Source organism: Aristolochia californica, unplaced genomic scaffold (assembly GCF_029961685.1).
Source record: "Aristolochia californica isolate CCGP_79_NKW_82.1479 unplaced genomic scaffold, dmAriCali1.0.hap1 SCAF_4, whole genome shotgun sequence".
NCBI classification, from domain to species: domain Eukaryota; kingdom Viridiplantae; phylum Streptophyta; class Magnoliopsida; order Piperales; family Aristolochiaceae; genus Aristolochia; species Aristolochia californica.
Window position 1 is genome coordinate 44918084 of NW_027182103.1, and position 26675 is coordinate 44944758.

Below are 26675 nucleotides of genomic sequence, written 5' to 3' on the forward strand. Positions count from 1 at the left end.
GCTGTCCGTGAACCAACTCGATTTGATGCCACCCCTAAGAGAGAGCATATAATGTAACCCGTCTTACTTCCACTATTTTTTTTCACAAACTATTTCATCATGTTGAAGTTAGGGATATAAATCATATAAGAATTAAACGGAATTGGTTATTATTTGGGGTTGCATCGAACCGAGTTGATTCGTGAACAATTTGAATTCGGCTTTGTCCTGACTTGGTTTGGCTCGATCAATCCCGAACTCGAACTGAACTCAAGTTTTGGATTGCGTTCATTTTTAGTTACATGAGCCAAGCTAGACCAAGCCTCAGTTCAATTTGCAAGCCGACTTGATAACTTAAACAATTTTGGGCATTCAGAGTCTTCACTCCTCTTCTTGGGGAAAATCAGAGTTGTAGAGACGTGACGAAAAAATTGTTGTTCTCGCCTGCCAATCTCTCCTCCTCTCACGTCCACTCTCCATGACTCCACTTATCTCGTCTTCTCTAATAAATTGAGAGAGTCAGAAAACTCTCGGAACAATGTTATATTCAAGATTTGCGAACAACCTGTTTTCACTAACATTTGTTGTTGCCGACGAAAAAAGGAAAATTCCTCGTCAATGATCGGTTTTGTGAAAGGTTCGATTTTCTTATTTTCTGTTTATTTTGTTCTACTTATGAATCTATAGTTTTTTGTGAAAGATTTTATTTTCTTCTAGTTATGAAAAAACAGTAGCTATGAAGTAACAACATCAGAAATACTATTTACAAACTTTTTTTTTTGTTAGATATAAATGAAGACACCATATAGTCTACGATTTCGGAGTTTTTGTTTTACTATACGCGATTTTCTCTCATTGAGTAATATCAGCAATTTAAAATTTTGTTTTTATCAAATACAAGAGTCAAATTCAAGCTCTACTTTTACGACAGTGTTTAATCCCATTGGACAACTCCATGAACGGTATGTCTGGAGTTGGGAATGGTTGAGATCGAAGAGCAGATTAGCTAAAAGATCACACAGTGGCATTGGAGAACCAAAACAGAAGAAGATCATGGAATGCTCATTTAGTAAGCTGTAATTTACAGCAATCTTTTTAGGCTTCACACTCTCATTGACAGGGTTTCATCCATCTCACTTGCCGGGGACGAAGTTGGTGGCATAGGCCCAGGCATTGTTGTTGACTGGGTCTGCCAAGTGGTCGGCCAGGTTCTCTAGAGGTCCCTTTCCGGTCACAATGGCCTGGACGAAGAATCCGAACATGGAGAACATGGCCAATCTCCCGTTCTTGAGCTCCTTCACCTTCAGTTCTGCGAATGCCTCTGGGTCTTCGGCGAGTCCCAGGGGGTCGAAGCTGCCACCAGGGTATAGAGGGTCGGTCACCTCACCGAGTGGCCCGCCGGCAATTCTGTATCCCTCGACTGCACCCATCAAGATCACCTGGGTCGCCCAGATGGCCAGAATGCTCTGTGCGTGGACCAAGTTGGGGTTACCCAAGTAGTCGAGTCCACCCTCGCTGAAGATCTGGGAACCCGCCTTGAACCAGACAGCCTCACCGAACTTGACGCCGTTGCGGGACAGAAGCTCGGGGAAGACGCATCCAAGAGCTCCAAGCATGGCCCATCGGCTGTGGATCACCTCCAGCTCACGGTTCTTGGCGAAGGTCTCGGGGTCTGCGGAGAGACCGGCAGTATCCCAACCGTAGTCACCGGGGAACTCACCGGTGAGGTAGGACGGAGGCTCACCCGAGAATGGGCCCAAGTACTTGACACGGTCGGGTCCGTACCACGGGCTGCCGGAGGCAACTGGCTTGGGCCTTCCAGCAGTCTTTCTCATAGTCACACGGCCTTCGCCGAGGAGTTCTGAGGCGGCGGGTGCCAGCTTAATAGCCTGGCCGGCGAACGAAGGGGAAGAGAGAGCCATTGTAGCCATTGCTAGTGAATACTGATCAACTAAGAGAAAAGACGATGATATTAAGAGGAGTGCCGAGAGGTGGTTTGACAGATCAAAACCGTGGATCTGTTTTATAACAGAAGCAGTCGAGGGAGAAGATGAATGTCCTCATCTACTGAAATCTATGTGTCTCTCTCTATTGGTTGGTTCAGGGATTGCAATCGACCAGACTCGTTTAGAGGCCAACCAGTTGGCAGTCTTACGCACCACACAAAACCATTGCCTGATACTTGGGCCTGGAGATTTTTCCCACCTCCCGTTACTGTATCAGTGGTCCCTGTTTTTCTTGCGATCGAGGGATCTAATTCCTACAGTATCAGTGGCTGTGGTGGATTACACTATCTGCATCGATCCTTTCGTAATGAAAGAGACGGAGAGCCGCCTCCAGTGCTACAGTAGCAGTGGCTGTGGTGGAGATTGATTGCTGGACTGGTGGTGGAGAACGAACCCAATTGACCCCATCTGTAAGCCATTGCTGCTTTCAGCAGCTCCGCGGATAATAAACTTTCTGTCATTGATCATGTTACACGATCTATCATGGGAAGGGTTAGATTTACCGTTCTATATGTACCTCGGATTGGATTAGTCGAGCTAATGAAATGAATGGATTTATTTATCCTATATAAACGGTTTTGATTCATTTTTTTCTGATCAGGTGATCCCCTCCTCCCTCAGCCTTCGATCTCCACACACAGCCATTTCTTATAAGAGAATCATAACTCCGTCATTAGCGATTATGAAACCGATGCAATTATCAATTGACAAATCTCTTGATTTAACACAGTTCCATCAATATTCATGGATATTTTCTTCAGTATCAGACTCTGTGGATACCAGATACTACGAAACTCGTGGCGGAACACTACTGGATGGCATTGATATCTCTGACGATTCAGCCAATCCTTAATTCCTTATCCGACATGGTGTAACCAGCCATGGTTGATGTACTACTTCCATTGACGATGGTCCTCGAGTGTATATATACGTCGATCTCTTCAACGAGCTTCCTCATTCGACGAAAAACTCACCTACAGCTGAAGCCACCGCTTCTCTCCTCTCGGATCAGGCAGGCAAAGAGGCTAAAGTATAGAATCTCATGGCGACTATGGCTCTCTCATCCCCTTCATTCGCCGGCCAGGCTGTTAAGCTGGCACCCGCCACTTCAGAACTCCTCGGCGAAGGCCGTGTGACTATGAGAAAGACTGCTGGAAGGCCCAAGCCAGTTTCCTCCGGCAGCCCGTGGTACGGACCAGACCGTGTCAAGTACTTGGGCCCACTATCCGGCGAGCCTCCGTCCTACCTCACTGGTGAGTTCCCCGGTGACTACGGCTGGGACACTGCTGGTCTCTCTGCCGACCCCGAGACCTTCGCGAAGAACCGTGAGCTGGAGGTGATCCACAGCCGATGGGCCATGCTTGGAGCTCTTGGATGCGTCTTCCCTGAGCTTCTCTCCCGCAACGGCGTCAAGTTCGGCGAAGCCGTCTGGTTCAAGGCCGGTTCCCAGATCTTCAGCGAGGGTGGATTGGACTACTTGGGTAACCCTAACTTGGTCCACGCACAGAGCATCCTGGCCATCTGGGCGACCCAGGTGATCTTGATGGGTGCAATCGAGGGATACAGAATTGCCGGCGGGCCACTCGGTGAGGTGACCGACCCTCTATACCCTGGTGGCAGCTTCGACCCCCTGGGACTCGCCGACGACCCAGAGGCATTCGCTGAACTGAAGGTGAAGGAGCTCAAGAACGGGAGATTGGCCATGTTCTCCATGTTTGGATTCTTCGTCCAGGCCATCGTCACCGGAAAGGGACCTCTGGAGAACCTGGCCGACCACTTGGCAGATCCAGTCAACAACAACGCCTGGGCCTATGCCACCAACTTCGTCCCCGGCAAGTGAGATGGATAAACCCCTGTCAATGAGAGTGTGAAGGCTATGAAAAAACTGTTTTTAATGAAAGATCATTGCGTTATCTTGTTCTCTGTTCCGATTCTCCGATGCCACTGTGTGATTCTGTTAGCCAATTTTCTTGACCTTCTCAACCATGTCAATTACCAACCGCGTAAACTAATCATAATTTTTTAGAGTAATTTGAATTTAAATTTTACATTATTGCGAGTTAAATTATAGTTTTTGCTTACTGGCTATAATAAAATTATAATTAAATATTTAATAATAATAATAATAATATTGTTTTATTAAGAAAATTTCAAACTAAATATATAATAATTTTATTTTAATTAAAATAAATATATTAAAAAATGCTAATACTGCCTCTAACCAAAATCAGGCCCTCTCTTAACCAAATTGATGCATTGATAGCTTATAAGATAGTTTAATAAGAAGAGGCGCTCAAGTGACCTTACCTGTGCCTACCCTCTTCCTACGGCTACTTTGCATTCCCTTGTTTCAGTCGAGAACGAATACATGTTCGTATTCCAGCGTCTGTTTGTCATTTAACTGCTTTCTGGGTCTACCATGAGAAAACATCTAACTGCATCCTATCCCAAATTCTCAACAAATCATTCCAGAGACTTTCAGACCCAATAGGACCAGTCTACTGCCTGCTGCCATTCTTGTAAAAGTAAAAACCATGTAAATATACATTTATCAACTTCATTTTTCTCAGCGCTGAGATTTTATAGTCGTTACATATCAGGAAGTATACGATTTTTAGCTCTAAAAATAATAGTACACAAGGAAACAGCAAAATCAGTGGCAGTGCCACATAGAGACACGGTTAGACACTGCTGGACCTCACTCCTCAAATGCTTCTATTTCGGTTTCAGTCTTAGAGAAGCACTGCAGAAATGGTCATGGTAGGCATATGATGTTAATATCAGATTTCCATTGGTATCAGAAACTTTATGCAAGAAGAGGGATTTTACCTGTTGATGCAATGCCGCTTCCCAGTTGGCGGTGGACCATCATCAAAGACATGGCCGAGATGAGCACCACAGACTGCACATAGAACTTCCTCTCGAGGCATGAAAAAGATAGATAAGTCCACCTTGGACTTCACATTGTTGCCTATGGGTTCATAATAAGATGGCCAGCCGGTTCCGCTGTCAAACTTTGTGCTTGATCTGGAGATTCCAGAGCCACCAAACAAGAAAAAATATATTGCCATTACTATCATTGCATTGGAAGACCTAAAGATCCAAAATTTCGCACTTCTCTCTTACCACCCATGTCAGAAAGACAAATCTTAATCCTCAATTAGATAAAGAACAAGAGGGTATGAAGTTCCTTTCTGTTTTCGTTTTTGTAGTTTAAAGTTACAGGTCACATGCAAGAGTATAAAGAGGTGTACTTACTCAAATAGAGGTGTGTCACAACATACACAATGGTAAGTTCCAGGAGTTTTTGTGTTCCAGTATTCCCTAGAAAGAGGATGAAAACCAGTGACAATTTAGACAGAAAGAATACATCTACTTGGACAAGTAAATAAAAATGCACAGGAAACTGCATATATCAAATTCATTTTCTCTTGTTCTGTGATATGGGTCTCACTGTTTTTATTGAGATTGATCAATCTTGGATAACAGAAGAGTAAACTAGATCATACCCGGTGAAGGCTCTCTCAGTTCCCTTCTGTCTACATATGTAGTACTGCTCCTTGGTTAGTCGCTTCTTCCATTCATCATCACTGATAGAAGAATAATCCATACTGCCAGCATCTGGATTTCAAAATGGAGGAAAATTTAGATCGATAGATAGATAGATAGATGCAACATCAGAAGGCCCTGCTGTATTACAGGGTACCATTTGCAATGGCCCCGTCCGATTTCCCAGGAATTTCAGACTGTAAAGCTTTTCTTATTTTGTTTTCCTTTTAACTGCACCCTTAACATACCTAGTTTGGTGATTGATCTCTAGCGAACTTTTCATCTTTTTCTTTTTTTGGGGAATAATTCACTGTCAGTAAATTTTTAATATCTAAATAGTAGGTGCCACAGTGAAGAATAATCTTTCAGGATAATGTAAGGCACATTCACAAGATCCGTATATATGGTCCAGAGGAAGGTGAAGAGCCACTTCTTAGACATGATTACTGTTGCAACTATCACCCTCCTTTTTTTTCTTTTTTCTTTTTTTTTTTTTATTTGAGAGAATATTTCTGGAGATTGATGTTGTATCCTCCTTCCATGAGCTGCCTGAGACGCAATGTGTTGTTCTATATAGGTCTTTTTTTTCAAGATAGTAGGCAGTCTTCAGTTTTTTAAGATGATAAGTATATCTTGGCCTTTATCTAGAGACTGTTTGATGAATCTCAAACAATAGCTTTACCTTGAGATATTAATTTACTGCAAAGATCCTGAGTATCGGATATAAGATTGTTGGGACCAACAATGTCAAGATAATAACAATTTTTTTGCTTTGACCAATGCTTTATATGTCACCAATGAGGATTGCTACTCAGAGTCTTCTTCAGAAATAATATTTTTTTTCAGTTTTAATTTCAGGCTCTTCATTAAATTCGTTGCTCAAACACCTGAATCTTATTCAGTTATAGCATTCTTCTTTCTCTAGAGTCATCACTTGGCAGTTTTAGTCTACATTAATCAACACAATCATCTCATGACAAATGACATCCATCTTCATCACTACAGTATGAGCTTGTCCATGTCTATCAGACTGAAGCAAGCCACTAAGTAGAGATCCCAGATAGGTCCTCAGGGACAAACTTCACTACATAATAGAATTTGGTTGTCAGAAATCTTAAAAAAATTTGGTGATACTTATACAATCTAATGTTTCCCTATTTCCTTCACCCCGTAACCAATAATTGTTATGTATTTTTTGCATCACAAAATTCGCTACCAAAAGATTAGAGGACAACCTTTTTTCCACACATTCAACACTTGGAAAGATCTCATGATCTTGGAAAAAAAAATCCTCTTGAACTTAATCGAGAAATATTTAGCTTACATCTCTCTCTCTCTCTCTCTCTCTCTCTCTCTCTCTCTCTCTCCTAAAATTTCTCTTTTTCTTTGTGCATCAGATGCTGTTGTTTCAACAATTATGATAACAGTTCTAGCAAAACCTCCTACCACAATCACCCATAGATCTTGCAAGCAGAGTAAAATTTTCATTTAAATGTTTAACTATTGTAATTAGTCATTAACTGGAGGAAGGACCATTTCTGCCATTATTAATTGGTAAGACCCACTTGATCTTCTTGATCAATAATTCCAATCATCGAATATCTTCATCAGCAAAGAGGCCTAGCCTTGGCTCTGACTCCACATGTTGAAAGCGTGGAGGCGTCCAGGGATATTTTCCAAATGTACAAGATTTTCACAGAAGAAGTTTACTTAAAAAATTTCTCTCTTATCTCACCTAAGGTCGTTATAGTTCTCTCGCCATAAGGAATCACTCAAACATTTTTATTTTCTCTCCCAGTTCTCCCATTTTATTCTCTTCTTCTTCACTTTTTCTATTTTCTCTCAACGTTAGTCCTTTCCCTAAGAGATAGAGCCAACAAAGTATTATCGAGAAACAAAAATAGTCTTCCACCCAACTTTTTAACATTCAATTGTTCAATCCTCTGTTTACCAAACAGTTAGACAAAGGACACTGATAACCAAACAAGAAGCAGAGGAAGCAAATTTATAAAATAGAATGGATATAAGTAACCTGAACAGAGAAGTGGACAACCGGGAACAATTCACCGGATACACGAGCTAAAAGAAACGAACCTGGAACGCAATCTGACTTCTGGGAAGAAGATGGAGACGAACCCATGACACAGAACCGCGAGTACCTCGTCTTCCGTTTGAGAGATCGAGCAGAGAAGAGAAACGCAACCCTATCGTGCACATGGTTTATGGAAGAAACGCAAGCTGAAAAGCCTGAGTTGACAACACAGTGATTCAAAGCCATTTTCTATTTTCTAGACTTGGTTCTCAGTTCGCGTCAAGGAAAATGCCGCTTATTATTACAATTTATATTTATTTATAGCATTTATAATTTATCCGTGGCTTCATCTTGGCCACGTTGGTTGGGACCTAGCGCATGCTGGCTGGCTGCTGCTTGTTCACAAGTTGACAATCCTATTTCCGTTAGACCTTCATCACATTGGGCTTGGGCCATAAGCCTGCTCTGTGGATAAATCGCAAGCAGATAGGCCCAACCTAGCTAAAAGATTAATATTTATAATATTTATTAATTAGTCATAAATAAGTATTACTTTTTAAAATTCCTGGATTCAATTTTCATACGAGTATTTGGACTCGTCCCTGTGACAGATCATTATTCGAGATAGTCCGTGGATTACTAAACCGGCCGCCACCGCGCCACCTTCGCCATGGTTGAACATGGATCAAAAGCCGACGCAGCTTGTCAAGTATGAATTATTCGATTAAGTTACTTTTGTTTCGACCCTGTTTTGTCTTTCATCTGCAGAGAAGTTCCGTCACCCACCTACGTTTCTCTTTCAAGGTAAGCACCAAACTAAGGCCTTGGTTGTATCTTCGTTTTTCTTGTCCTTTTTTTTAAAAAAAAAATATTGGAACTTAGGACGTCCCTGTTTACGTTTTCCTCGTTAAATTTAATTTCCTTATCGTTGACATGAAATTCGTTTAAACTTGAAGAAGTTGATGTTGTGTGGGTCCGTTTGATTCCTGCGCGCATTGTGTGGATCAAATTGTGAAGAATCGAAGAAAATGATCTCCGCTTAAAGAGCTGTCATCGTTTTTCTTTTTGATTGATTGTAGATGTCACTTTGTTTTTGTTGAAATACTGATTCCCCCTTTTTCTTTTGGATCAATTAAAATCTGATGAACAACTATCGGAACCTGGAGTTTTCTTCCTTCTATTTGCTTTTTCTGTTATTTCTCTTCGGGTTGGTGGGTACTGGGTCTGTCCTGATGTAGTGTAGCTATGATGTTTATTCCTTAATCTGCTGAATTTGCTGCTTGATGACAGAGAAGAAATCATAAACTCGTTTATCTTTATCTCTCATAGGTCTACTTTTCGAGTGGAGGACCCATGTTGGGGATCTTGGAAAATCACAGTCGAATTATTTGTGCTGAATTTTTATACTGGAATGAAAAATAGAAACAGTAGGATCATGTTTAATAGCAGATAGATCCCTTGTTCGTTGTCGTCTCATGGATATAGCTTTCCATGGTTACTCGAATTAGGGTGTGGTTGATAGTTCATACTTGTCTGCCATTGTTTTTCTCTGACATTCATTGCTCAGGAGAGAAATCTTTGTTTTTACTGGTTTAGGCTTGATTGGGTTATCCAAGAATAACAAATCTCTGAATAAATAAATTTGTTACCAGCATACTCTTCAAATGGCACGATCAGCACTAGATGAGATGTCACAAACTGGTGCTTTTGACCGTACTCCATCAACCTTCCGCAATTTCATATCAAAGGATCAGACATCTCAATTCCCTGCCGAATTTGGAAGATATCATCTGTATATATCGTATGCATGTCCATGGGCTTCCAGATGCTTTGCATTTCTGAAGTTAAAGGGGCTGGAGAAAGCCATCAGTCTCACGGTAAAACTTACTCTTCTATTTTAAAGCCCTGCAGCGGTGATTTCTATATGAGATACATGCTCACTGGATAATACCCACACCTGCCGGTTTAAAGGTCTTCTGTCTTGAGACTTCAAACTCATGACATGTATTTTAGGACTCATCCTTCTTGGAAACCTTCAATAGGTGATGCTGAGTCAATGTGCATGCCATATAACAGGTTATACCTGGCAAGAGAGTTTCCAGTCAGGAATGCTTCAACGATTTTAATGTTTCTACTGCAAGCATCTTTTTCATTGAAGCTTAAGCAGGACATCTTTTGCAGGCTGTTAAACCCAAATGGGAAAGGACAAAAGAGACTGATGAACATATGGGCTGGGTCTTTCCAGCCTCTACTGAGGAAGAATCCAACGCTGAACCTGACCCACTGAATGGAGCTAAAACTGTACGGGAACTTTATGAGATTGCTAGTGCAAACTATGCTGGAAAGTATACTGTTCCTGTGAGTGTTGTAGTATGAACTTTTTTATTATCATTTCATTTGAAATCTTTTCCTGATAGTTTAATTATGGGTTGTGTTATTATATTTTAGATTGCTTATCCTTTCATTATATGATCATGCTGAAATTCTGTGGAGCAGGTTTTATGGGATAAGAAACTCAAGACAATTGTTAGCAATGAAAGTGCTGAAATAACCCGAATGTTGAACAGTGAATTTAATGATGTAGCGGAGAATGCTGATCTAGATCTTTACCCTCTTCATCTGCAAGCCCAAATCGATCAGGTGAATGAATGGGTATATGACAGCATAAATAATGGAGTCTACAAGTGTGGATTTGCTAAAAAACAAGAACCTTATGAAGAGGTAAGTATGCCTCGTGTATGGCTACTTTACAGTAAAATGAATTATTGTTTATCTAATAGAACCTGCTTGACTCTCATGCTACTTGTATTTTTGGCAGGCAATGGTGAAGCTATATGAGGCATTGGATAAGTGTGAGATGATCCTTCAAAAACATAGGTATATTTGTGGCAATACCTTGACAGAAGCTGATATACGGTTGTTTGTCACTCTAATACGTTTCGATGAGGTATCGTTTACTAAAAAGATCTCTAAATTGTTAAAGTCACATAAACTATTATAGCTGCTGTCTAATAAATGTAATGTTTATCGAATGCTTAAATAATCCAACTGAATAATTGTGAGGTGCTTTTTTTGACAGGTCTATGCTGTTCATTTCAAGTGCAACAAGAAACTGCTTCGTGAATATCCAAATTTATTCAACTACACCAAGGATATTTTCCAAATCCCAGGCATGAGTGATACGGTTAACATGGATCACATTAAGAAGCACTATTATGGGAGCCATCCTTCTATCAACCCATACGGGATCATCCCTATTGGTCCAAACCTTGATTATTCTTCTCCCCATGATAGAGAAAGATTTGGCCCATATCATCCGTAACGGTCCAAATACCAGTTGTTCTCCTCTCCACTGTAGAAGAGAAATTTATACTGTTGGGTATACAAGTTTTTAGATCTGTCAGGAGATATGTCAGTGTTCTTCTACTTACTTAGCATTGTGTTGGAGTTGTACTATGGAAGGTGTTTCTGCGTAAAGCTGTGTGGAACCTAAAGTTCGGAATGTTATAATGTCAAATGGATACAGATGAGAAACGAAAGTAAGATACAAATAAATTAATGCTTAACAGTGATTTGTTTTCTTTTACATTAACTCTTCTTCCGAAGCAGTCTCCTTTCTTACTATTGAGAGTGTTCAAGATTTCATGTAGATGCAGGATGAGCACAGGTGATTCAGTTGCCTCAGAACTAGTTTTCTAAACTTCACGAGAGATTAGATCTGTTTCAATAAGCGTAGTTGCCATAGTTGCTGTCTTTCTTTTTTTCTCTTCATTCAGAGGCAGAAGCTGATAAGGGTAATCAAGCCCCGCGTGAAGTTCAAACACAGCCATTTCTCCCAGGTTCGAAGGGTTTCAGTAACTTCTATAGTAAAATTAAGAGTCAGCACTCCTTGGAGAAATGTCAAAATTTGACTATGTGCGAAATGTGATGCTTCTGGTTCTTGGTTCCAGCTAAGAGTTTGGAACAAATCCCTTCTTCATCTTTCCGGTTTATTTTATATTCTGGTTTATGATACATGATTGTCAAGTTGTATAGCTAACCCCATCTTCCACGATTAGTCGTCTTCTACAATTCTTTCGCTGCCGTATCCGTTCTCCATATATTATCATTCCTTCCACCATGCAGAGATGTGCTGCATGCTGAACTGTTCATGGATTCTTTTTCTTGTTTTTCTTTTTTAATGTAAGGAGATTCGTGGAGTTTTTTGGTGGAACTTTCTGAGTGAATGCAACGAAGCTTACTCTGGAATGAACGGTCTGAGCCAAGAACATAACGTGGCCTCCAGTCGAGACGAGTGAAAGGTTCAAAAATTTTTATTGCTTCCGTCAATGGATTTGATTTTGGATAATTCTGCAAGTTTTTCAACCTACAATTATTGCTCAGAGGAAGTTGTGCTTCCAATCAGTGGGTCTATTAATAATACCACAAGCCATTATAAATTTCCGATACCGATCGATGGAAATGATCGAGCGAGGTGGAGCGAAACACCCAGACAGAAGATTTATCTCAATGTCTAAATCTGTCGCCCGCAGGGACCACGGCCTGCTCGGTTCCAAAAATCGAGCAGCTGTAAAAGCATATCGCAAAGCAAAGCTGTTTTGAGCAATTTCAACCTCCGGATCGCCATGCTGTTTCTGAACAATTTGATCTGCGTTAGGGTACCTTTCAAGGAACAGCAGAACTTTTTCCTTTGATTTCCAAATCCGAGATTTACTTTTTAACCCACCTTCCTCTGCTTGTGGGAAAGAAAATAGAAGTACAGCAAAGCCTGATGATGGTAATACTCAAAAGAAGAGTTAAAACCGACCATTGAGAAGATTTCATCACCCAAGATTCCTCAATCAGAAATAACGAGGCTCTTGGCAACAAAGACCCATGGAATATAGCTGTTACCGCCACTTTAAATTATCCATCAGCCAGTCTCAATCCAGACCCGTCTATCGTTCCTCCTAGTTCTGGAGTCATGGCTGTGATGGTCCGCTCTCTGTCTAAGCTCTCTCTTTTTCTCCTGGTCCTCTTGTTCAGCTCAGGTGTTTATACTTGGCTTTTGCTGCTTCTGAATTGCATTATCTGATTTCACCTAGTTCTTGGAATGTCCGTTGTCGGTGATATTGGGTATTCATTTTTCATGACTACATGTCATTCGCTCTGCTTCCGATCTAAGCTAGCACTGTACTTAATTTGCAAATGTTTCAGTGATATCGCCTCCGATCTCTTTAGATCGGACCCTTATTCAGATCAATGAGCTAATTTCTCTCTGCTTGAAGTGAATTTCAACATGGTTAACAAAGTCTCTTCTAGTTAATACTTGCAGTGGATCCAAAATGAGTGCCCGTTTTTTATATTCTTGTGTTTTTCCAAATTTGAACTCAGCTTTTAGTGATGATGATACTCGTCAAAATTTGTGTCTACCAGTCTTCAAGATGTCTGGAACTAAACGCTAAAACCAGTTAGCTAGCCGAATGATCATAAGGTTGTTCAGTATCTCAAATGGCTTCTCTACATATACAGTGAGGGTTTTCCATCTGGGAAGCTAGGCCTTCTGCTCATGGCATCCCTCCTAATGAGATATCTGTAGTTATTTAGAGATGGACATTAGCAGTAAAAACTTTTCAACCATACAATTTGCTGATCAAATTTCTTTTTCTTTTGCAGGATGGACATCCAAATTCGTACAAGCCACGGTAATCATTCTTTTCGCTATATTATCTCAGAAACTCTGCTTTATTGTAGAATTTTTCCAATACTTACAAAATATATAAAAGAAGTTTTGTCGTCCCAATCGCCCAGCACCTAGCAAATGAAACATCAGGATTATACAGATGGTGTTATCTGACACAGGCAGTAACTTGCTTCTATGACAGAAAACTTGGTGTGTCGCAAAGCCCTCGTCAGATGACTCAACTCTCCTGGCCAACATTAACTGGGCTTGCTCTCAGGTGGATTGTAGCGTGATACAAAAGGGCTTCAACTGTTTCTACCCAAACTCTTTAATTAACCATGCTTCAGTGAGCATGAATCTGTATTACCAGACCAGGGGGAGGAAGCCTTGGAACTGTGTCTTCAAAGACTCTGCCCTTGTTGTTATGACTGACCCAAGTAAGCAACTGTATCCATATTCCACAATCTTGCTTGATAACCTATTTTTAGGACGTAACTAAGAATTGACTGGTTGCATTTTTTGCAGGTTATGGCAACTGCATCTATCCTTATCTCTAACATTGTTGATGTATTGATGCCCATTGCAGAGAAGTGGTTCCTGCATGGTTTTGCCTTTGGAATCAGGTTGTTCCCATCAATTAGAGAAGGAATCTGTTTTAGATAGATTCATACAGACGATATCCTGACTTCCAAATAAATGAAATTGGGTCTATTATGCCTCTTTTCCTTCTCTGTAACTTGAAATATTTGCAATAATTCCAAATGTTCTCTCCTAAATTAGAAAGAGCTACATGCTGGCAGTATGAAATTCACTATCCTCACAAGTGCATGTTCCACCTTGTCCAACAACAAGACCAACAGACATTTGGTGGCTCCCAACACAAAGCATTTAATTGGACAAAAATGATTTATGCTGATGTTCAAAAATTTCTTCAAGTAGCCATGAAACAGGTATAGGTCCAAACTTGAATTGCTCCAACCTGAATGCAGAAACAAATAGGACTTCATGGAGGGCTTTTTATACCCACAGAGACACAGACTGCAGCAATAGCCGCCAGTCAGAGAATGGCTAGTTAACAGTGGAGAACTCTTTGCCCTCTTCCATAAACTGATGTGTATGAACAGGCCAAACAATTCTTTTGATTCTGCTTTGAGTGTATATGTTAGAACCAGTAAGCTTCTGCTTTTATTCCCCACTCGATATAATAACCTCAGGTGATGGAATGGCAACAGCAAGGATCAAATAGGATGTACTTGCTCCATTAGATTTCGCACTCTGAACAAGCTGAATAGAATAATTGTTGCCTCTTTGAGCAAAACCCAGTGCATCCTTGGCTCTCTCCCATGTTTGCAGTCAATGCTAACCAGCATTCAGCATCATAATATTATTGATTCTTAATATATTGCTCCCTGGTGAAAAAATAAAGAGAAAAAACTAAAAATGATGAAAAAACGAAGATCCAAGAGGCATACCTGTTCTGAGCAATCTGAAAGAGATCTAGTACTCAACTGAGGCAGCAATATGAAAAGTAATACCTCTGCGATCTTTCATGCCAAAGTGAACAGCCTTATTACTGAATTTTGCATCAGGTCTGACTTTAGGTAGGAGCTCTACCATGGGTTTGCAGTTTCTCCTTACTAATCCGGTGAAGAAGGCCTACCTCATGTAATTTTTGTTACATCACCTGCTTGTACTTAATATTCAGGATATTTCTGACAACAACACACTAATCATTTTAATGGAAAAATTCTAGGAGCCATTTGAATCGAAAACTGGAAAACACATTGCTTTTAAGCATTGGAGAAATTTGATGTTGACAACAAGTACGACCTCTCAAGAAGCCAAGATTACTATTGAAACTCCATGGATTGTCCTGTTGAGCTTAATTAAGCAGAGTATGAATTGCTAGTCTCAATTGAACTCTTCAAGGAAATAAGTTCCAAGAAAATATCATTCTCTGATCTTCAGCCTGAAACGAGCAATTCAGAAAACCCTGTTTAAGCTCTAAGAAATTCTGCAAAGATATTACTGTTCATCTTTATAAACCCTGGGAAAATGAGTGTAAAAAAGTCGAGGTAAGGTTCTCAATTTCGTTGTTGCACTCATCAAAACTTCGAGGAACTGAAGTGTCCTCTTCCTTTATGGTGTCAGGACCAGTTTCACGGATTGCCTATTTTTCATGATATGCACAAGCCAACCTGGCCATGGCCAAGTTAAGTTAACAGAAGACACCGACAAAACTTTAGCAATCATGATAATTCTCAGTTCTTTGTCCTGATTGTGTTCTAATAGTTTTTTATGTAAGATGTGCTGCAATTTACTTTGAAGACCAATCCATTAAGCAGGTTCCTTTCACTGTGACTATTTAGTGAAAAGATCAAGAACAGTAGGTTGGAAACGACATTTAGGATATGAGTATCTGGGGTCCAAACAGCTGTATCTAACAAAACTCAGCCTGCATCAATCATTAGGGAATAAGTTCAATCAGGCACTAAAACATTAAAACTAGAGAACAAACCCAAATTTGCAATTCTAAGCTACCATTATATATAAATACCATCTGGTGCCTCCCTTGTACAAATATTCATCCAGTTCTCCAGAAAGTATTATCTGAAGCGCCTAAAAGCCTTTTCCAAGCTACAGTAAAAAAACTGTAATTCTTTATTCAGAAAGACAAAAAAAAAGTGTAATTGAACTGAAGAAATAAAAAAGGCTTACCTTCGTCATCTGGAAATTCCCTCTAGATTACATTTTAAATAACCTCTCTTTTGTCATGTTGCCACCAACTACAGGTCCCTCAAACCTTCTTCGTCTCATATCCAGTATCTTAGGTTTATCTGCAAAGGAGGCATGTGTTTGCCCCTTGGCGAACATGATTGCACTTTTAACTTTTGCTGCTTCTGATATCACAGTTTCTTTCATCTACCACTGGAACTAGGAATATGCTCACTCCTAGTTTAATCGAGACACATCATCGTTATCGAGAACCAGAGTCTTCCTCCTTTCCACGAAAAAATTCCCAGTATCCATGGAAAAACTGATAGGATGAATTTCTTCAAAGATTAACCAGTGTGTAATTGTTTGCAGCCAAGAGATCATTGTCAATCTCCAGTCTTGCTCTCTGGATTCAAAGTTCTTTTTCCCCAACCACAAAACTTTGCTCAGCCGGGTCCGAAAACTGTCAGAATTTCTCCGGTTCCAATCCTCGTTATTCTGAAGAAAATTAACTTCACTATGTAGACCTAAAATTTATGTGAATCTTCAACTTCATTCCTTCCAATACTCAGAGACCCTGAAATCCTGTTGGAAAATAAGATTATATCACTCCTGAAATTATGGTACCAATTAATCGATATTGGCTTAACTGAAAAAGCAACCACCACGCAGAATACCTAATCCACCAGACTCCAGTAGACGATCAAATGTGATTAGCAGCCAAAAGAAATTCAGTTGACGAAAAGAGCAGCTACTACTGTCTCCACCCAACCAATTCTGGAAATTAACGAAGTATCCAAGCAAGGAAGCAATATTCACATATGAAAAGTAGAAATGGGAAGCATAAAACCTCCTTGTTGGCTCTTCAAATCAATAAAATAAGAACCCACAAATAGTGTATAGCTAAAAGAGTTAAATCATTACCAGATAAACTCCACCGAATAGAAGAAAGTTAAATATAAGACCCTTTTCCAAGATAGAACAATGAGAATTTTGACAGAAGACTGCCTTCTAGCAAGAGCAGACACCTAGAGAGTAGAAGTTTAATTTCCTAATGAAGCTTGTCTTGGTCGGCCTATATCGGAAAACCGACTAACGAATCTCATAGCTCTGATTTTTCTCTTTCCCTAGGTTATTTACGTTCATACAAAAAGGAATAAAACACAGCGGAACAGCTTCAACTGAAAACCAAATATCTACTCTATTTCAGTACAAGTATTTCCCATATTGCATTGCAGTTTCTACATCTTATTTACATTTCAGAAAGGAAATATCTACCCCCATTGATTAGGGAAAGAAGCTTGAAACACTCGAGTAAGCAACACCTGATCTTTCCTACTTAACTTATATGCTCCATAGCTCCTTGCAAGACCACGCTTCAATGCTTCTCTTCCTTCGTCTGCAGCTCTTTTTCTCACGGATGACAACAAGAGTGTGCCATCAGCACATGATTCAGAATTAATTTCAGTATCACTTTTTTCTTCTGTCACCACTGCTGCATCATTCACTGATTCATCAAGCTGCTCTTCCTTCAGCTCTTTCTTCATTTCTTTTGCCATAACTTCCTTTAAAGTATTTCCAGTTGCCTCATGTTCTACTTTGCTTGTTTGGTCAGTCAATGTTTCTTCTCCCGTAGTCTTTTCAGTCTCACTGGGACCCCACCATTTGTTAGATACTTGTGATAAGCCGTTGGATGGGAATCCGTGCATGAATTCATCCAAGTATGTAGTGACATTTTTTGTGCTGCTGGGGTTTGTCATCTGGGGCTTAACATTTTGAACAGGTTTAGCTTCTTGCTGCTTCAATAGAGGGCTTGCCATCGGACTCCCTTGCTGCAACTTTGGAGCGTCCTTTGCAGGATTTACTGATGTGGTTTGATGCTGGATGCCACTGGATTCACAAAAGAATACCACTTTAGTCTGCGAAAGAGGAAATAGTAGCAAATTTATACATAGAGAACAACAGAAGCTAACAATGATGCAGCCATGCCCATGCTTGAGAGTAGGAGCAGTAGGTTCGCATTCTTTATATACACCAGGGTAATTGAAAGGAGAACTTAAAACCCCTTATTCAATTCCTTATTCTATTGATTTTTCTTCTGCAGAAATTTATAGTATTCAAAACTGTTTGATATTACTTCGTCTGAATTAGCTTAGAACATAATATATGATTAAAACAAGCTGATCTGTCTCTAATAATCACAAGTTCCATTACAAGGTATAAGATGTCCTTGCACAGGATAAATTGTTTTTGCAACCAGTTGTCAAGTTAATCATTTGAATTCATGAAACAGCCTGTGACAGGTGAGATGGTGAGAGAAAGTGAAAAGAAAAGAAATTGAAACTGCAGTTGTAAGGATTTCAAGGTTGATTAGGATATGGATATTTCGCAAAAGAAATTGCAATTCTGCAGTTCTCGCATCATAGACCAGAGATAGGCATCAAAAGAAGTGCAGTGAAAATGGCACTAGCAGTTATTTTGTCCACAACGAAAAAATATTTTCAGGAATATGAAAAAGTATAGGCTGTAATTACCAATTCATGATAGCAAACAGGTAATAAGGGCTATTTTTGTAATTGCATTTTTAATGCTTCAAGAGTAGAATAGGAAGAATGGAGAAAAGTTCAACTCATGGTGCTAAATTAGGAAAATATATCTCACACTGAGTAGAAGTTGTTTAGGAAATTGCTTAGAAGTAAGAAGTTGCCTAGCAGTAGAAAGTTGTTTATTTTTTTTAGTTTTTGGAGTCCTAAAGAGATCATAATCATTTTCTTATTTAGAGGAGATTGGATTAGGACTGGCCATATTGCCTCAAGCTTGTTTAGTTTTCGTTTTTTTTTTTTTTTTTTTTTTTCATTTAGCTGCTAGAGTTCTCCTTATTCTTCTTTTACTCTAAAATTCGTGCAAACCCTCCTCTTCCTTCCAGGTTCGTACCAAAGTGGTATCAAAGCGGTCATTCCATGAATTTGGCACTATCATCCCACAATTTTTATATTATAAATTGTACTTTCCAAAAAAGTTTTGTGAATTTACTTTTCAATGCAACAAAAATTAAGCAATCCAATTTTTCTATAAAGAGGAATTGGCATTTGAAATAACAAAGGTGGGATAGCAAGAAGTACGAGTATCAGTAAGAAGCTTCAATATTCTAACATTGCGACATCAATAATGCAAATTATAAAAAAACCAATGAGTCTATTTTCTAATACAAAAACGGTTTATCGATCAGATTTATATAGGGAGAGAAATAAACATTGGAAGAAACAAAAGTCCAATTGGAAGCTGGTTGTAACCAAACATAATGGCTTAAAAAAAACAAGCTATTGATCCCAATGAGGTGGCTCACATAATCTAGCTCTTAGATAACCTCCAAGACTTAATAATAGAAACTCTTGCAGACCTAAAAGCCAGATTATCTTAAAAAAGGACCCCCTTTTGGCAACGATCATCTAAGTTGAACTTGATGGAGCCACAAGGAGGCAGGGATCAGTGTTTGATGGTGCAGTCTTTGGCAGCAGTAGGGAGGCAATTGAAGCCCAATTGTCCCTGATGTAGGCACTTACAAAGCTGCAGAATTGCTCCATAGTAGCAACAAAGGAGGGCATAAGATGAATGACTTTTTCAAAGGTCTCCTCAAGAGTGGATGCCTTGCTAAAGAATCCTCTCATTCCAAATGCACCATTTGGTAATAATGGACAGCATGCACCAAAGAATTTTGCCACAGAAGGGCAGAGGCATTAAGGCAGTGGTGAAAACAGGTCTGTTATTAAATAGGTGGTCATTTCTGTACCAGGTGTCAAGGGTGGTCAACCGTCTCATTAGAGAGATTATATAGCCTGCATAAATTGATCACCATAGTGCCTCTCACTTCAAGGTTGTCTTGAGGAGAGAATTCTGTTTTTTTTATCACACACCAAGCAAAAAATTGGACTTTACAGGGACTCAGGAGCTTCCAAATTGGTGTTGGCACAAGACATCCTCATGGGCAGAAGGTAATTTAGATTGTAGAAAAACAAAACCGAAAACTCAGCGTTTTTGGAGCATGTCCAGAAGATGGATTCCTCACTCGTCCATGCAGTAAAGTTTGAGTCAAGGGACAACAGGAGGTTGCTGGCAAGAATGGCTTTGTCATCCTTCAGTTCTTAGATGGAGATTCCAGCCACTACTCAAGATCAGCAACTTTGATATAGGAGTACCTGGAGAGACTGAAGGGAGTTGGGAAGGTCTAAAAGGTCCGAGCAAGTGCATTATCCCCAAGCCTAAGTATCTGCCCAGAAATTAATGAGATTGCCTGTTCTGACTCGTATCGGACCATTTGCATATCCACTCTCAGTTTCAAAACGGATCTCCAGATGGGAGAGGCCCTTCTATGGGTTAAGGCTGAGGGAAGTGAGTTATCAGGGTAATAAATTGTATTTTGCAACGGCTGTCTAATGTCACAGTGCTTTCTTTTCAGTACCATATCTCCAAATCCACATTGAGAGAAGAGCATTGTTCATGTCCTTAATCTTTCTAATTCCCAGCCCACCTTTATTCTTTGGGATTCAAACGTCTGATCACTTCACCAAATGATACTTTGAGGTGTTAAATAACCACTCCATAAAATTTCCTCTCAAGACACTCAATTGATTTGGGCAGCACTAGCTAGGCATTCAAGGATGGAGAGAAAATTCAGAAGCCCAGCCAAAGTTGATTTGACAGAGTAAATCAACCTGACTTAGAGAAGAACTTGCCTTTCCTACTGGAATACCTAGTGTCAAATTTATTCGGAATTGGTGATCTCAAGTCGGCATTTTAGGGTTGACAAGTGAACAGTGGCAGTCTGAGATAAGGAAGGGGAAGCTGAGAGACTTGACAGCCAAGAAGGCTGCCCATTTCTTCACAAGAGTCCACGAAGACACCAATTGACATGGGAAGATTTTTGCCTATTGACTTTCTGACCCGTACTGATCTCGCAGAGAGAGGATGGCCCATTGAAGCTTTGCAAACACATACTGTATCATCTGCTAACTGTATTATGGGAATATCCAATTCTTCAATATCATCTTCTTCAATATCATCAATTGGATTAAGCCATGAATTTTGTTTAGCTATTAAGAATAACAAAAAGAAGACTTCACCAATAATATTGAATAATGGGGGATTTTGTTTAGCTATTAAGAATAACACTAAGAAGACTTCACCAACAATATTGAATAATGAGGAAAGGGGGTCACCTTGTCAAATTCCCCTAGTACTCTTGAAGTATCCATGTCTGCCACCATTGATCAGAATGGAAAAAATGGGGGAAGAGATATATGTTCTGATCCATAGCGTCCATTTTTCACCAAATCTCTTTTTCTCTTTTTGCATGACGAAATCAAGGAGTTCCCAATTAACACAGTCAAATGCTTTTTCAAGGTCAAGTTTGACTATGACTCACTCGAGGTTGTTCTTTTTAAAGTAATCTACCAGTGGACAAGGCATTTCGATGATCATTGATGATTGAAGAGAGGACAGGCTTGAGACAACTGGTAAGGGTTTTAGCAATTATTTTATAGGCACTGGAAATAAGGCTTATTGAACAAAAATCAGTTGAGGCGTTAGCATGACCTTTTTCCAATATAAGGGCAACGGAATTGAACCAAGAGCTTTAGATGTGAAGCAATGAGAGTGGAAGTCCGTAAATGTTATCTGGATGTCGTCTTTGAGGAAATCCCAGCCAGCTCTACAAAATTCAGGAGTAAAACCGTCTCGGCCAGGGGATTTGTTGGAATAGAGGGATTTGATTACTCCTTCAATCTCTTCAATGATGAATGGAGCTTCGAGGCTGCTACTTATTTGTGGATTTAAGCATCTAAAAGTCATAGAAGGTGGCAGAGGAGGGCATCAGCTGTCACTGGTGTATAGACCTTAAAAACTCAAAACATTTAAAGTGATGACAACACAATTTAGGATCAATTCACCATTAGAGAGAAGATATCTTATCCGTGCTCCGGTGAGAAGGGAATGGCAATACTATATTCTTTCATGCATCACCTCTTCTCAGTGGCACACTAATGATATTTTAACTATAACCATCCCAGGCAAGATTAGTTGTCGACCTAAACATTAAAGTAGTATTGAGGGCAATATTGAGTATCAGAAGAGCAAACATTTTACTTCCTAACACCAGATAACATGTTTTAACAGTAGTATCTGAAACCCAAAAGAATTAATTTAAAACATAGTCATTAATGGTCTTTCACTAATCAGTGATAGCTGCCACGTTTTGCAAGAGTGAATAGCATCTCCAAATCAATACATGCGTAAGAGGGTATCGTAAAATATATTTCTTCTTCAAGACAGACATATGGCTTACGGATTTGATGGCACAGAAGCTGGAGACATTGCTGTGGAACCCTCCATCATTGCTTTTCTCCTCGCCCTTGCCAACTCTGCAAGCTCTCTGTTTTTTTCTCTAGCAGCATCCCTTTTAATCTCTTCAACAGTCTTCCCGGCTAGAAACTATAGCATGTGCCATGAGGTATTAGCAGATCGCAAGCATGAGTAAAGAATGAGTGCATTATCTAAATAACTTACCATTTACTAAAGTTAAAATATTTGCAGTCAATATGTAAATGAACAGAGGAGGATATTTCACAGCTGAAGCATTTCAGGAAGGAAACTTTCTTCTACATTTTTTTTGAGAGGAGCGTCGCGCGATTCGAACTCGCGACCTGACGCAATATAAACAGAATACCACTAGACCAAACGGCCTTAGGTAACTTTCTTCTACATTTGTTCTACTTCATACTACAAAACCCAAATATTCCCCACTTCAAGTACTGAATTTCTCCGGTCTTCATGTTGTTTCAATAATTTAAACAGCTCTCCTCTGCCATCAACCAACCCCACCCACAACAACCACCAACAACCAAAATACAAGAAAAGAGAAAGAAAGAATGAACAAAAGAAAGAAAGAATCAAAACGATTTCAAATAACCTGTATCAGTCAAAATTGTTGAAGTGATGTTTCAAACTTCATGCGGTGAAACTCTAGGCACGTGAGGGAGAAGAGATGAGTGAACCTTGTGGGTGAACGGCCTTCCGGCTGTCTCTGTGTACTTTTTTCCCCTTTTAAAAAACCTTCTAATTATTCAAAAGAATTAAATTAATACTAGCTAAATAAAGGTAATAATAGTAGTAGAAGTCATCACAATATTGGTAAAATCAACAGAAGGCAATTACCCAAAGAATAATAACATTAATAATCTAAATAATAGTAATAATAAATCATCACCATACAAATTCAACTTTGATAAGCTTGTCAACCATTAATTTCTACTTTCATACAATTCACATAGTTCCAGGTATTAATCACATCCTACAGAACAACAAAGACAGCTCAATTATGTCGCAACTGTAAGTCAATATTCTTTGTATAATTTCATGACCTAAAAACCTTTCAAAAGTAGTTAGGGTAGCCCATGGATGGACACTTGCCACCATTTCATCTTTGCACAATGTTAACCATTTTCCATAAAACTCAAACCTAGCGATTTCTCATAAAAATGCCAAATCCAAACATTGTAAAAGTGTGGTTAAATTTTCCTCTAACAGTAGGGCTTTAAATATGCAAGGAATTGTATAACATCGTACAAATAAACAAAGAGTTAACCATGATTAATACCAAATGAAAATGATAATTAATTATGAGCTTGCGATGAGGGGATATCTGACAGTAGCCACATCAAAAGTTCCATACAAAGTTTCCTTAAGAAAAAAAGTTCCCAAATAAAGCAACTCTTCATGAGATCTATGTACAGACTCACGAGCCTACCTTGCGGTATGGCCACCTTATAACTCCATTATCACGGCATATCTTCTTTAAGACACTGCTACAGACACCTGCAAAGACCACCACTAACATGGGACCATAAAATTCTTCAAGTCACAATATACCTCTTACATAGAGATAAATCAAGTTAGCAAAATAATGATCGGCATTCTTAACCTTCAAAGGGTATGACATTTATCATAAAATTACAGCATTTTAACAGAAGAGATCATTTCAGCAGCTCATTGACATTTGAATTTACAATTTTGACAGTTGTGCTTCAAAAATTATTTTGAAATAACTCATACAGCCATTGTCGTTTTCAGTAGATTATTTCAAATGCAACTAGGTTTTGGTATCGTTTTCCTTGTTTGTTTGTGAAATTCTAAGTGAAGAAAACGAACAAAATGTAGAAACTCTACCACAAGCTTCTGGCCAGAATTTGGAATACCAGAAGCCATTTGATCTCAACCAACTAAAGGCTCAGTATGTTCCAATATCTTACAACCAGTGCAACCAATTCAGACCTGATATCAATATTTGGCCAGTATAAAAGTTTATCTATCTCATAACTATGACTCAGCGACCAGTACGCATTTACAACAAGATGGTAAACTATCATTATTACCACCATCAGATCATTGCTCCAACTGTATAGAGGTTTCTGCACAAACTCTCCTCTAGTCTGACCAATAATTTTCATGCTTCTTGCTTCTGCAAGCCCAACAAGAGAAAGTAGAAAAACTGCTCTTGGACATGATAAACTGCCGTGTACAAGAATTTCATTTAAATATATTTTCAATCTTCAGAAGACAAAACCACAAACACAAATAAAACTTTTATGAAGTGTACCTGGTGAAGAGCAAGAGAAAAATATAGGTTTTCAAGGAATCCCAAAGCAGTACTTAAACAGAAAAACTTAGATAGGGGAAGAGAAGGTTTCAAGAGGGAAAGCAAAAGCAAAGTTGAACCAGAGAATGTGAAAATACAGACAAGCTTTACAGTCCATACCCCCACTTTTCCCTCTTCAAGGATAATCTATTCAAAAATTAAGACAAAAAATTAATAGATAATTATGACAAATCCTATATGCATTATAATCTTTAAAAAAAAAGACATACATATCAACAGATTCTACATTGAAACACATATGAGGCTTTGCCAATAATCTTAACTTAATTTAACAAAATTGCAAATAACCAAAAGGAAAATGTATATTCCAATGGTACACTTAATTAACCAAATAAGAGACTTCATAGAAGAAGAAGCAGCAGCTTAGACAGAGCAACGTAGAAGTCACAAAAAATTGTTCGGTCGAAGAACATTCTGTCAGAATGTTTGATTGAACCATATGAGCACAGTCAATCAGTTAACACCATAAATGATCACAAAAAGAAGGACATCCGGATTGTTTATGGAATTTACAAAAAAAAAGGTGGAAGTTGGCGATTGAACAAGGCTCATAAAGGTCCCGTTGTAATTCGCACAACACATCTCCGCAGTCAGCCGAGAATCCTCGGAGCTGGTAAAACAGAAACCTAAAACATCACACTCGATGTCACGTTTAAAGAAAAGTTTACTCGCACGGGTATGAGAACGCACAAAACGCAAAGCTCTAGAACACAGGTTTCTCGCGATGTTGTATAACGATCGACGGAGTGTCGCCTGAACATGAAAACTCCACCATTCTAAGCCTGTGAGGGCGTCAAGCTAAAAATGCAAATACCAGTCCGTCAACAGCTTTCGTGTAAAAAAACTAAAAACCCACATGAAATAATCATCATACGAGTGGGGAAAGAAAACCCAGAAGAGGAGGATTAGAAGATGACAGTAAACCAGTATAGAGTCGAGTATCCGGACGACAAACAAATGGGGAGTCAGAAATTTTACCTAGTATATTAGCCGCCTCGGCTATGGGTAGCGAGAACAACTTAGCGACATCATTAAAAGAGAGGGACTGGTTGATTGGCACGCTTTCACTCTCCTGTAAACTCTTTCCCGACTCAGACATCCAGATTAGATTCACCCAGCTGCAAGCTTTTTAGGCGCTGCGCAGCGCTCAGACAGATATTAGTTAAAGAAAAATTATAAAATTAAAATGAAATAAAAAATAACACCTCCGATGCCTCTTGAGGCTCATGTCTCAAACCTTGTTTCTGATAAAACCAAACAGTTGCTAATGCATAGAACAAACTACAAACATAGTCACATGTGAGAGCGTTTGTGTTCTTTAATTATTTTTCCCTTTTCCATTTGGTGTCCGTCTCAATTTGGTTTGGAAGAATTCTAATTCCAACGAAAAAGTAGCTTTGGATTAATTTTTAAAAATACACTTTAATAAAGTACTGTTTTTTAGAGGAAGCATATACGCCTACAAAAAAAATAACTAATATGAAGAACAACGACAAGAATCACTTTAATTTCTCTTTAATTTGTTTAAACTTTATTTGACGAATCAAATTAATTTGATTTTCAAGAGAAAAAACTAAGGCCTCGTTAATGCCCCTAGTTGGAAAGGTATATTGTTTTTCCTAGCATATGTATTTTCAAAAAACCTTCAGATAGAATTCTATTAGTGTCTTACTAGGAAATTATATGATTTTTTTACCTTTTTTAGGGAAATAAATAAAAATTAATAATCAATCACATACATTATCATACTTATTCGATCAAATTTCAGTAAAATAAAATATCAAATACAAAATTACCTTGAGTTGAAAGTATTATAACATCAATTATTAAATACTTATTCAAATAAAATTTATATGGTTTTTCTGACTCATCTTGGCTAGAAAATCTTATTTGAAAAATTATATGATTTTCTTAGTAAGAATTTAGAACTAGAAAAATGTTTATATGACACACTAATGGTCCTTGAAAACGTAAATTATTCATATAAAAAATACTAATAGGGCCTAAATGATCTTAGGTAAA

At 39.0% G+C, this 26675-nt stretch overlaps 6 protein-coding genes across 6 annotated transcripts; 3 read left to right on the top strand and 3 right to left on the bottom strand.

The window, feature by feature from the left end:
* Window positions 1-1006: 1006 nt before the first annotated feature.
* On the bottom strand, window positions 1007-1987 carry LOC137962029 (chlorophyll a-b binding protein 40, chloroplastic). The gene has a single exon (XM_068808735.1). The coding sequence runs from the start codon at window positions 1908-1910 to the stop codon at window positions 1113-1115; it is 798 nt and encodes a 265-aa protein (XP_068664836.1). The 5' UTR covers window positions 1911-1987; the 3' UTR covers window positions 1007-1112.
* Window positions 1988-2930: 943 nt separating this feature from the next.
* LOC137962620 (chlorophyll a-b binding protein, chloroplastic-like) lies at window positions 2931-3904 on the top strand. The gene has a single exon (XM_068809605.1). It carries the CDS (start codon window positions 3028-3030, stop codon window positions 3823-3825), a length of 798 nt encoding a protein of 265 aa, XP_068665706.1. The 5' UTR covers window positions 2931-3027; the 3' UTR covers window positions 3826-3904.
* A 524-nt stretch (window positions 3905-4428) lies between these two features.
* LOC137963848 (peptide methionine sulfoxide reductase B1, chloroplastic) lies at window positions 4429-7832 on the bottom strand. Its single transcript, XM_068811065.1, has 5 exons — window positions 7629-7832; window positions 5495-5606; window positions 5244-5309; window positions 4815-5012; window positions 4429-4728 (listed from the first exon to the last, which is right to left on the bottom strand). The coding sequence occupies exons 1-5, from the start codon at window positions 7810-7812 to the stop codon at window positions 4701-4703; spliced, it is 588 nt and encodes a 195-aa protein (XP_068667166.1). The 5' UTR covers window positions 7813-7832; the 3' UTR covers window positions 4429-4700.
* Window positions 7833-8172: 340 nt separating this feature from the next.
* LOC137962588 (uncharacterized) lies at window positions 8173-11136 on the top strand. Its single transcript, XM_068809545.1, has 6 exons — window positions 8173-8370; window positions 9219-9443; window positions 9748-9924; window positions 10063-10287; window positions 10385-10513; window positions 10646-11136. The coding sequence occupies exons 1-6, from the start codon at window positions 8278-8280 to the stop codon at window positions 10886-10888; spliced, it is 1092 nt and encodes a 363-aa protein (XP_068665646.1). The 5' UTR covers window positions 8173-8277; the 3' UTR covers window positions 10889-11136.
* Window positions 11137-12404: 1268 nt separating this feature from the next.
* On the top strand, window positions 12405-13959 carry LOC137962726 (glucan endo-1,3-beta-D-glucosidase-like). The gene is made up of 4 exons (XM_068809758.1): window positions 12405-12596; window positions 13222-13250; window positions 13431-13665; window positions 13754-13959. The coding sequence occupies exons 1-4, from the start codon at window positions 12530-12532 to the stop codon at window positions 13783-13785; spliced, it is 363 nt and encodes a 120-aa protein (XP_068665859.1). The 5' UTR covers window positions 12405-12529; the 3' UTR covers window positions 13786-13959.
* A 3166-nt stretch (window positions 13960-17125) lies between these two features.
* LOC137962693 (protein NLP3) lies at window positions 17126-25903 on the bottom strand. Its single transcript, XM_068809706.1, has 4 exons — window positions 25632-25903; window positions 23745-23812; window positions 22284-22429; window positions 17126-17833 (listed from the first exon to the last, which is right to left on the bottom strand). Exons 1-4 carry the CDS (start codon window positions 25750-25752, stop codon window positions 17218-17220), a joined length of 951 nt encoding a protein of 316 aa, XP_068665807.1. The 5' UTR covers window positions 25753-25903; the 3' UTR covers window positions 17126-17217.
* Window positions 25904-26675: the final 772 nt, after the last annotated feature.

What these genes read in the sequence shown, in the direction of transcription:
- LOC137962588 (XM_068809545.1), top strand. Translation starts at nt 8,278, where the DNA reads ATGAATTATTCGATTAAGTTACTTTTGTTTCGACCCTGTTTTGTCTTT. An exon ending in ACCTACGTTTCTCTTTCAAG is followed by an intron (nt 8,371 to 9,218) that starts GTAAGCACCAAA and finishes ATTTGTTACCAG; the next exon opens with CATACTCTTCAAATGGCACG. An exon ending in AGAAAGCCATCAGTCTCACG is followed by an intron (nt 9,444 to 9,747) that starts GTAAAACTTACT and finishes CATCTTTTGCAG; the next exon opens with GCTGTTAAACCCAAATGGGA.
- LOC137962693 (XM_068809706.1), bottom strand. Translation starts at nt 25,752, where the DNA reads ATGTCTGAGTCGGGAAAGAGTTTACAGGAGAGTGAAAGCGTGCCAATC. An exon ending in TAAGGTGGCCATACCGCAAG is followed by an intron (nt 22,430 to 23,744) that starts GTAGGCTCGTGA and finishes CACATGCTATAG; the next exon opens with TTTCTAGCCGGGAAGACTGT. An exon ending in GCTTCTGTGCCATCAAATCC is followed by an intron (nt 17,834 to 22,283) that starts GTAAGCCATATG and finishes TTGTGAATCCAG; the next exon opens with TGGCATCCAGCATCAAACCA.
- LOC137962726 (XM_068809758.1), top strand. Translation starts at nt 12,530, where the DNA reads ATGGCTGTGATGGTCCGCTCTCTGTCTAAGCTCTCTCTTTTTCTCCTG. An exon ending in GGTCCTCTTGTTCAGCTCAG is followed by an intron (nt 12,597 to 13,221) that starts GTGTTTATACTT and finishes TTTCTTTTGCAG; the next exon opens with GATGGACATCCAAATTCGTA. An exon ending in CCAAATTCGTACAAGCCACG is followed by an intron (nt 13,251 to 13,430) that starts GTAATCATTCTT and finishes CTTCTATGACAG; the next exon opens with AAAACTTGGTGTGTCGCAAA.
- LOC137962620 (XM_068809605.1), top strand. Translation starts at nt 3,028, where the DNA reads ATGGCGACTATGGCTCTCTCATCCCCTTCATTCGCCGGCCAGGCTGTT.
- LOC137963848 (XM_068811065.1), bottom strand. Translation starts at nt 7,812, where the DNA reads ATGGCTTTGAATCACTGTGTTGTCAACTCAGGCTTTTCAGCTTGCGTT. An exon ending in GAAGTCAGATTGCGTTCCAG is followed by an intron (nt 5,607 to 7,628) that starts GTTCGTTTCTTT and finishes TTTGAAATCCAG; the next exon opens with ATGCTGGCAGTATGGATTAT. An exon ending in AAGCGGCATTGCATCAACAG is followed by an intron (nt 4,729 to 4,814) that starts GTAAAATCCCTC and finishes CCATTTCTGCAG; the next exon opens with TGCTTCTCTAAGACTGAAAC.
- LOC137962029 (XM_068808735.1), bottom strand. Translation starts at nt 1,910, where the DNA reads ATGGCTACAATGGCTCTCTCTTCCCCTTCGTTCGCCGGCCAGGCTATT.